Raw genomic sequence first — 10,995 nt, forward strand, 5'->3', positions numbered from 1 at the left:
AATTGGCAAAAATGAGAAATACATACTAGGAAAATTTATAATTCATTATTATTGCAGAAAGAAGAAGAATTTGGACACAGAGCGCTCGAAAAATAATATCCCTGGTCGGTCCAAAACCCCGGTGTTCAAAATTCTTCTGTGTCCAAATTCTTCTTCTTTCTGCAATAATAATGAATTATAAATTTTCCTAGTGTGTATTTCTCAGTTTTGCCAATTCACGATCAGACTCGTATATTGCGAATATCGATATAAAAACGCTGTGAAACGCTAAAAAATTCTTCACTTTTGGTTTTTAAGGTGTGGCAACGCTGGTTTTCCTCGTAAATATAAACACTCTAAACTTTTCAGCCATAAATTTTATATGTGATTTTAAATTACTAAATTTGGCTGAAAAATTAAGAAATGAAAGTGAAAATCGAACTGATTTCAATGTTAAGAGTGTATATTTAATTATAGTGAAAGAAAAACGTGAAAAATTCTGTGAAACATGGAGAAATAACATGTGTTCTTAGTGCGAATTTTTGATTTTTTAAACGTGAATATTTTTAAAAATATTAGCTATTTTCACATGATTTTTGGATATTCCACCTCTATAGAAGCCCCCCTATCCGTACATACCCCATTTATACGGAAATTCGGTTTTTTTACCCCGCCGCCAAAGTAATCGGAATCGTGCCAAAACTTGTATTTAAAAGTTGTAAAAGACACGATATTTCCAGTTTTAGTGATGTTTTTTGATATGCTTTCAGGTCAAAAATAAAACCACCAGAGCAATATGGAAAATTGGCAGATATGATGGAGAGTAAGCTAGATATAGCCAACGGTTTCCACCAGCGTCCTAAAGAAGATGTGCAGGCTTTTTGGAAAGAGGAAGCATCAAATTTACTTGCCGTCGTTTCTTCCGCAAACGTATCTAGGACATACTTGAATGCGTCCTTATTCAGACGAAAGTTTTTTTGAATCTAAATAAGTAAACAAATTGTAAGAAAAATGTCTACTTTCACGTGCAATTACTTACAGCTCGTCATTCATCTGGAAGGATCGCACATATCTCGTAATCTTCTCTCAATTCTCACTCCAGCATTCTGAGGTGCGCTGCTCTCCTCCTCAACCAGTAATATCGCCGCGGATAAAGACTCCATAGTTACGTTTAATAAAAATAATAACAATATAAAAATTTTACTTTTATTTATTTTCTTTGAACAGCAGTCATTTTGTATTTTTGCTTTATGTTCCAGTTTCATATATTTCAAAGCAAACAGCTGATTTCGAAAGAGTTATAGCTCTTTCTCTTCTTCTTTCAATCCAATTGCAACGCATGATACCTAATTTCGACTCCGGCGGAGCGTAGAGCGGGAACGTAATCGAAATGCATGATAGGGGTGAATATAAAGTTTTGCCAGTACCTGAAAGTATTTCCTTAACTTTAATCCTTGAAAGTTGCGAGAATAAAAATTTCGGTTCCACCTAAAATTCTTTCCCTGTTTTAACTTTCCTTTTTGCATCTGCATTGGAAAATTTTTGATTTAACCAAATTCCTTTTAATCTCTAGTTCTGGTCATTTTATATTTTATATATATTTTATACAGCAAAGATGCTCAATATCACAATGCCAAAAAAAATATTAAGCATATCTATATGTATAAAAAGGATTTGACTTATTATAATACATACAAATATGAAAATATTTGTCAATAAAATTAAATTCAGCATTTCTTTCATTACATCATAAATATAAGGATGATACCATTTATCAACTCCTAGTCAACTAAATGTAAATATACACTAATAGTCGGAAATTAATTTTTAAGCTGAAACATATATCGATATATGTTAGAACAAGAAATCAAAAATATTTTTGATATATTTAAAATCAATCGATTTTAACCGCCCCGTATATTTTTCGGATAAAGCTATAAGCGGAAAAAAAGCCAATTGTTCCGGTCAGTAGCCAAAAGGTTAGTACCATAATTCCTGAAATGATGTATAAAATTATTAGTTAAATACTTATATGTACATAAGTTAGGTAAGAGCGCACCTGTATAACTTAAATATAGGAGCGTAGGAATGAATTCAGTAATCTCCAGTTTCGTAAAAAAATAGAAAATGCTATAGAATAACACATACATAGCTGAACCACCAGAAACGATAAAGCTTCGCCACCACCAGCGGTAATCCTATGAAATATAAAATATATATTAGTTTCTTGGTTTGGTTTTAATTTTTTTTTTATAAGAATGTATTACCTCTCCACATAATTGAAAGTATGTCATAACTATTGATATTTGACCACAGCTGACAACTAAGATACAAAATACGAGAAAGAGGAAACCGAACAAATAATAGAATTGGTTTTGCCAAATAGCAGTGAAAACGAAAAACAATTCAATGAAAACAGCTCCGAAAGGTAAAATTCCTGCCATTAACGTACTGAAATATAAACATTAAATTATTAAATTTGGTATAAGTAATTGTGATTTTTACCTAAGCACAACATTCATGTACCAGTGCTGTGTGGGAACTTGTCTTGGTATCATATTGGTTCGGACAGGATGTTGATAGGGCTGCTTTCGATAGCCAAAGTAGTATCCTAAATAGACCAAGGGAACTGATATTCCAAACCACAAAAGCAGTAACGAAATCATTGTGGTGAATGGGACTGCGCCACTTGAATGTTTGTCCCATATAAAGAAATTTATTATAAACCCGGTTCTATAAAAAAATGTCATCAAGTTTAAATTATAATTTCTATACAAAATATACCCAAAAACAATTCCAGGATATAAAGTAGCAGTTAGAAATGCCGAACGTTTCCATTCTCGTCCTTTCATAGTTTTATAAAGACGTGCAGAAAAGTATCCAGCAATCGTTCCCATGAAAACGTACATAAAAATGCCTGAAGTCATTAAAGCTCCTCGGGAAGACGGTGACAACATTCCAAGCATAGCGAAAACTACAAGAAATTTATTACTTATATTTAATTTAAAATATAAAACTATTAAATGATTAGACAATACTAAAAATTGAGAAAATACAAAAAACTGAAATTTTATTTTGAAAAATTAGTGGCATAAAAACAAATAACTTGTGGTCTTAAAAGAACTGGCTGTCAAAGAACTTTCTTATTGGTCAATCACTTGGTGCTAATAGGTATTTTGCTACCACAAAAGTCGAATAGAAGGTAGTTTTTAAAGTAATTGCTCTAAAAAAATTTGATTTGATTCGGTTACTATCGAAATAATAAGGATTGTTGCTTACAAACACAAGTTAATCGATCACTCAGCATGTTATATAGCGATGCAAGGCATTAATATATTTAGTAGAAAAAAAACGAACTTACATATTGTTATTAATGCCATGAAAAATATCTGTATTCCGCTGCCGATAACTGCAGAAAACAGACGCGTATTTCTCGGAGGACGAAAGACGTCACCATGGACTAACTTCCATCCCGTTTCCTCTAGCGTGTCCTCTATGTTGTCATCAGTGTTGTAGCGTGCGATATCTCGTCGAAGAGTCCGTATCATAATCATAGTTAATATACCTACAAACAATCATATTTATCTAAATATAAAATGAAATATAATTTTCTGTAAACCTGAAAGAAAAAACACGACCACGAGCGAGTTGATAATGCTAAACCAATGTATTTGGACGTCTTTCATTCCAAGATATATATCCCATCTAGAAGCCCAGCTAACTTTGGATTCTTTCCATTCTACAGAATAAGTAAAATACAATTTTGTATTCGAAATCGGATTTACCTAAATAAATATAAAAAATTACGAATGTAGTTGTTTAATAACTTTGTGTATATTGTGATATTACCGATTGCGGTCTTGCATTATCCGGAAAATTACAAGAATCGCCCTCGAATTTTATATCTTTATAATTGACAGAAGCGGTCTCAACCTCAAAACCAACTACGCGATATTTGTTTCTACATCAAACAATGATTAACAGGTAATCAAGGTAAACGAAAAGCAAAACTTACTTTGTGTGCATATGGTATGATATAATAAATTTTAAGTGATTGTTAATATATATATCTTCACCCTCAATTTGTCCTAAACGGTACCCATGCTCGTAAGTTATTTCATTGGGATTATTAACATTAGAGATTCTAGTAGCTACGGGCAAGTTATCAACCAGCCTAAAATAAAAAGTTTTAACAGTTGACAATATATGTATATTATAGCACAGTGAACTTACAAATGAACAAAATACTCATGACGTATCCTCTCTGCAACTATAGCTGATTGATCTTTGTCCCAATTCATAGGTTGATCTTTTTTGTGACATAGTAACTTACAATTAATGTTTTCAGCCATACGAACATCATAAGGTGTATTTACTATACGATCGCCTCGAAGAACTTCACCCAAATTTTCTGATTTATATATTAAAGTACCATTTTTGGGCAAGCAGAATTGAAGTGAGTAATACTGGTAAGGCAACTGGGTCCGACTACTTGTCATTTTTACAGCTTTAACATCGATTTTTTGACCCATAGAAAATTCGACGGGAGCAACACCCGGCACATAAAAACCTTCTCCCAATGACAGCGAAATCAGAATCATCAATAATCGCACAAGAGTGAATTTACACTAAAACAATGTTAATTTAAAAAAATGCAAAGAAAGATATATTTTAATGTCATTTCAAAATCTCAAATATAAAAAATTGTGTTTAAGGTGTCATCACAGATCATATATTATTATTTTTCGACTGAAGACAAGCCCTATAATTGCCAGAGTTACTTTATGCTAAATACCCTAATATCAGTGTTGAATAAATCCATTTGAAAAACCTTTCTTAAATCGAATTTAAAAGTTTCTTCACTTCGTATCTAAATCTTAATGTAAAATTATATCCACTTTTATTCTTCTTCGACATAACAGTCACAATGGATATATCGTCTGTTCGCGTTCACACATAAGAACTTTTGTTCCTTAAACTCGTGGTTTCATTGTTGCCAATTGCAAAATGCCCTATTGGATGCATATTCTTCAGCGAAAACATCACAACTGATTTGTGAGGTTATTCTTCACTCAACTCACTACATGAGGTGAAAATAAATTTGCTTTCAACCAAAACAAACAAACAAAAAAATAAACAAATGGAGCACCACCTTCTCTGTGCTGAGGTTGTATGTAAAAGTTCATCATTCACGATTTCCTCGCAAATTTGCGATGTATGAAAGCAAACCTCACAATACAAAATTGGTTGTGATTGTTTTGTTAATTTCAATATTTTTATAGAAATTTGCAATTATTTTTTTGAAATAGAATGGATTGTGAGAGCATGTGAATACGGCTGTAAGAATATATCTAAACTTACCCAGTTTAGACGTATTTTTTCGTGGTATTTGTATTATTGGCCAAAATAAAATGCGTTTTTTCACTGGCGAACACGATTTCTCATGTTTGGATCATATGAAACACAAAAACCCAATTTATTCTTAAAAAGTAAGAGAATGGTTATCGTCCCTACTAGAATCAACGAAGAAAGGTTGTTTAATAAAAAAGTAATTAACTTAATTAAAATTAAAAAGATTACCCACTGACCCTTTAAACGCCCACAAGTTTTTATTTAGTCCGATCTGGCTCAATAGGGACTTATAGCCCTGACAGACGACAGCGCTAATTTGCATTAGCGGGCTTTATTTACATTTACTTGTGCATTTGACCCATGTTAATGCAAATTTGTAGCGCACAAGAATTTCGTGTATTTAGCTGACTTTAACAAATTTGAGTAGGTAACAATGGCCAAAAAGGTCCGATTTTTGCTATTTTTTGACAGATGTCTCTTGAAGTTTGCCGCCTCCTTTGCCTTTACAGTACCAGAGGTAAGCGGTTTTATATTGATAATTAAATTAAGTGTAAGTATATTAACAAAAACAAGTTTTAATATTTTTAGATGCTATCCATTTTTACAAAATTCTTAACTTTTCCGAACACTTTTTTCGCATTACAATCAATTATTGGTTTTAATTTCACTTTATTATCTTTGAACGTAGTTAATAATAAAAAAAACTTTCGTTAAATTTATATTGATTTTCCAAAAATACCAAAAACAAATATAAAAATTTTCACCCCTATCATGCATTTCGATTACGTTCCCGCTCTACGCTCCGCCGGAGTCGAAATTAGGTATGCGTTGCAATCGGATTGAAAGAAGAAGAGAAAGAGCTATAACTCTTTCGAAATCAGCTGTTTGCTTTGAAATATGTGAAATAGGAACATAACAAAGCAAAAATACAAAATTACTGCTGTTCAAAGAAAATAAATAACAGTAAAATTTTTATATTGTTATTATTTTTATTAAACGTAACTATGGAATCTTTATCCGCGGCGATATTACTGGTTGAGGAGGAGAGCAGCGCACCTCAGAATGCTGGGGTGAGAATTGAAAGGAGAAGATTACGAGATATGTGCGATCCTTCCAGATGAATGACGGGCTGTAAGTAATTGCACGTGAAAGTAGACATTTTTCTTACAATTTGTTTACTTATTTAGATTCAAAAAAACTTTCGTCTGAATAAGGACGCATTCAAGTATGTCCTAGATACGTTTGCAGAAGAAACGACGGCAAGTAAATTTGATGCTTCCTCTTTCCAAAAAGCCTGAACATCTTCTTTAGGACGCTGGTGGAAACCGTTGGCTATATCTAGCTTACTCTCCATCATATCTGCCAATTTTCCATATTGCTCTGGTGGTTTTATTTTTGACCTGAAAGCATATCAAAACACATTACTAAAACTGGAAATATCGTGTCTTTTACAACTTTTAAATACAAGTTTTACTTACATTTTTAGAAAATTGAAAAAAAATCACGCAAATAATAAAATTTAAAATTAGGTAACAGATTGCACAAACACATTGAAACAGTAAGAAAGAGAAAAATCCTTGACATTCAAGCCTATCGAAATATTAATATGTTGAAAGAGAAAAGGCGATACACAATTTTCAAAAAGTAGCTGGGAAATGCGTAATAGTTTTGTTAGTTTTGGCGTTTCAACAAGTAAGCTCTTATTTGATAAATATTTTAATTACGGATCATTCTTTTAAATATACCTATATATAGAAATCAAAGCGAAATTTTTGACTAAAACTTTTTTTTACAGATTAACAAGCTGAGAGAAACTGATTAGAATAAGTTTACGAAAACGACTGGACATTGCTGACCGTGACAAGATATCTGTTTAAGGTCAGCTGCGCTTAATACATGCATTAGTATAATAATAAAAATATACAAACGAAGCTTAATAAAATTATGAAATTACTTTACAATTTAGCTGCTTGGTATCATACCTTTAAGCAAACCGCATGAAACTGCATGTTGAAGGAGAAACTTTGCTATATCACCTATGACATCGAGATGAAACAGTGAGTAGCGTTTGAAACAACTGAGCTTGTCACAAATAGCTTTCAACTAACGAAAATTAGAAAATCAGAGAAAAAATATAAAAATAATCTAATTTGTAGAAACTTTAAATTCATCTTGAAGATCCGATACAAGGAAAAGATGTGATCTGATATGGCAAAGGATCGCGATAGTTTTTGGATATGTGTAGGAAACATGAAAATAAAGAAAACTATTACAACACTTACTAAAAGCTCACAATAGTAGCAAGATCCAAAAGATTTAGATAGAAATTTAACATTGCTATTGTTTAAAAGTTATACCTATACCTATGCTTTGTGTTCTGTTTATATAACTTGTAATAATACTTAGCAATTTTTAAATTAAAAATAACAATATAGTTATCTAATAATAACTTTGAAAGTCTATGTTAACAAAACGTGTTTATAAATTTGGTTATTCCTCACACGCCAGGTACACATGTATATGATATTAATTAAATATAATTTTGCAATTAAATAAAGCAAAATAATATAAAAAATTCTGAATTTTATTTAATAGAATTTTATTTGCTAAACTAACAAATGGCTTATAACAAACACAGATATGCTTATAACAAACAACAACAAATACTTTTTGTTAAGCTAACACTTAGGTAACCTATGCGCTAGCCGTAACAGACTGTTAAGAGATTTGATAACAAATGTATGTATTCTGTTAAAAAAAGGCAGTATGCGATATCTTTTATTGGATAGAGTGAGAAAACTATTGAACATCAAATGTCGATGTTTCACTTTTTTTCCAATCTCTGAACAAAAGTAACAAATATTTTAACGTATGCGAAAGTGAGCAATAAGAAGCCACTTACACGTTTGCTAACAGATACCCGCCTTGCAAAGATAAAATACGGTTTTTGACGCGCTTTCACACTGAAATATGTAGCGCATCCCTTTATCCTTTCTCCTTTATCATCAGGGTAACATGAATTTAAACACATGTAGCACAACACGAACTTGACTCTCTTGACTCGGCTATAATCGCGTAAGCGGTGTCTACGCCAGTAAAGAAGAAGAAGCACAACACGAACGCATCCTACAGTTTATTATTACCACTAGGTGAAAGTCAGGAAAAACACTCACTCATGTATTTGGCAAACGAACCACGAAAACATCAGCGGCTCAGTTCAAAGTGTTTTTATGTGAAACAATGAATTTACCGAAGGAACGAACGAACCGTTAGAATTTTGCTATTAATTGTATTCAGGACTCAATTGAGCCTTTATGGAGGTATGTCCCTTATACCATATTCAGACCGAAAATTTAAAGGGATTAGATTACATTTAATTACATTCACTAATCTACACTGCCGTTATACTATGTTCAGACCGAAAATTTCAAAGATTAGATTACATTTAAGCATTTCATAACCCAACAGTGATCTCACTGCCGTTAGAAAGATAAAAAAAACAGCTGTTATTGTCATTCAAGAATTCACATCGCTTAATATTTATCAAAAGAAAAGATTGTCATATAGTATTTTGAAATAAAAGCCGTCTTTTTTTTAATATTTTCCATATAATGGAAATATCATTTGTTAAGTCGATTTTCAGGTGAATCTAGATTCATTGTTTAAAAAAAAATTTGTTTGTTTATATTTTTTCCCTTTGTAGTGTCTAAATCAGATAACATGATTACAAATAGATGGCGCAAAATCAGAGTCGCAGAGTAGCGTCGATCAGTTTCAAATCATTTCAATGAAGTGATTTGGAACTGTCATTTTTGCAAAGCGAAATCTTGATAAATTTATAAGATTAGTGGGATAAACCACGCAACAGCCGAAATCGTGTGATTAAGTGTTGATCTGAACATGGTGTTAAGAGATTGTGAGTAGATTTGTAGTGCGATTTTGTACTGTGATACAGTCAAAAGTCTCTAAATTTGAGATTTTAAGTTAGAGACAACTTTTGTGACTTGAGACGATTTTGTCGTATAGTATTTTGAAATAAAAGCCGTCTTTTTTTTAAATATTTTCCATATAATGGAAATATCATTTGTTAAGTCGATTTTCAGGTGAATCTAGATTCATTGCTTTAAAAAAAATTTGTTTGTTTATATTTTTTCCCTTTGTAGTGTCTAAATCAGCTAAGATGATTACAAATAGATGGCGCAAAATCAGAGTCGCAGAGTAGCGTCGATCAGTTTCAAATCATTTCAATGAAGTGATTTGGAACTGTCATTTTTGTATAGCGAAATCTTGATAAAATTATATGATTAGTGGGATAAACCACTCAACGGCCGAAATCGTGTGATTAAGTGTTGATCTGAACATGGTATTAAGAGATTGTGAGTAGATTTTAGTGCGATTTTGTACTGTGATACAGTCAAAAGTCTCTAAATTTGAGATTTTAAGTTAGAGACAACTTTTGTGACTTGAGACGATTTTGTCGTATAGTATTTTGAAATAAAAGCCGTCTTTTTTTAAATATTTTCCATATAATGGAAATATCATTTGTTAAGTCGATTTTCAGGTGAATCTAGATTCATTGCTTTAAAAAAAATTTGTTTGTTTATATTTTTTCCCTTTGTAGTGTCTAAATCAGCTAAGATGATTACAAATAGATGGCGCAAAATCAGAGTCGCAGAGTAGCGTCGATCAGTTTCAAATCATTTCAATGAAGTGATTTGGAACTGTCATTTTTGTATAGCGAAATCTTGATAAAATTATATGATTAGTGGGATAAACCACTCAACAGCCGAAATCGTGTGATTAAGTGTTGATCTGAACATGGTATTAAGAGATTGTGAGTAGATTTTAGTGCGATTTTGTACTGTGATACAGTCAAAAGTCTCTAAATTTGAGATTTTAAGTTAGAGACAACTTTTGTGACTTGAGACGATTTTGCTATTCTGTGACAGTCACAAAATCTTTTACATTTCATTATTCAGAGATGTTTTTACACGTGAATGAAAATAAGTATATCGATAATAATTTTAAAATTTTCTATAACATAGTCAAAAAACACAATCACCAATAAAAATAAAAATATAAGTTGACTTTGTTTCATAATATTTACGAAATTTATTTTTGACCTTTTGGTGTTGGAGTTGCTTACAAAATATAAAAAAAGACAATCGATTAATATCTATGATGATCTTTACAGCGGGATTCTGTAACCAGTCTCTAGTCTCTATTTGAGACATTTTGAGGCAAAGTCTCAATTTGAGACTAGTTACTATTCACTAAAAGAGGACATACACGGGCATACTTGTGCGTTCGATCTGTGTGAATTCGTTTGCCCATACACCACACACAAATCCATTTTGCGTTCGTTCTTCACACAGTTAACATGTGCGACAGGCAAACGGAACATTTCTTCGATTTATTTCTAATGTAGCACTTTTATCTATTTCTTTGTATTTCGTTAATAAGTTATTCCAACTTTTATTTTTCTCAATTTTATTTTTATATTTATCACTTTTCGTTTGCCAAATTGCCAATAAATTCAGATACGAAATCTTTATTAAGGGGAGAGCCTGCTTTAGAAGCTTCAAACAATCGCTTAAATCTCTTTAAAAATTATCTAACAACAAACAAAGTTATAGATTGGAACTCGAAATATTGTCGAAGCTA

At 31.7% G+C, this 10,995-nt stretch overlaps 2 protein-coding genes across 3 annotated transcripts in view; both read right to left on the reverse strand.

Annotated features, from left to right (window-relative positions):
• Positions 1–10,995, reverse strand: part of LOC125780329 (uncharacterized) — a 282,319-nt gene that overhangs the window by 166,413 nt on the left and 104,911 nt on the right. The window lies entirely within an intron of this gene.
• On the reverse strand, positions 1,548–4,933 carry LOC105223038 (transmembrane 9 superfamily member 4). 2 transcript variants are annotated; one of them, XM_011200639.4, is made up of 11 exons: positions 4,775–4,933; positions 4,213–4,607; positions 3,995–4,153; positions 3,829–3,940; positions 3,599–3,764; positions 3,341–3,544; positions 2,764–2,953; positions 2,485–2,712; positions 2,247–2,430; positions 2,039–2,177; positions 1,548–1,974 (listed from the first exon to the last, which is right to left on the reverse strand). In XM_011200639.4, the coding sequence occupies exons 1-11, from the start codon at positions 4,799–4,801 to the stop codon at positions 1,874–1,876; spliced, it is 1,905 nt and encodes a 634-aa protein (XP_011198941.1). In that variant the 5' UTR covers positions 4,802–4,933; the 3' UTR covers positions 1,548–1,873. The 2 variants fall into 2 exon arrangements, with proteins under 2 accessions (XP_011198941.1, XP_019844852.1); XM_019989293.3 differs by having other exon boundaries at positions 4,811–4,919.

This window comes from Bactrocera dorsalis, chromosome 1, assembly GCF_023373825.1.
Source record: "Bactrocera dorsalis isolate Fly_Bdor chromosome 1, ASM2337382v1, whole genome shotgun sequence".
Taxonomy (NCBI): domain Eukaryota; kingdom Metazoa; phylum Arthropoda; class Insecta; order Diptera; family Tephritidae; genus Bactrocera; species Bactrocera dorsalis.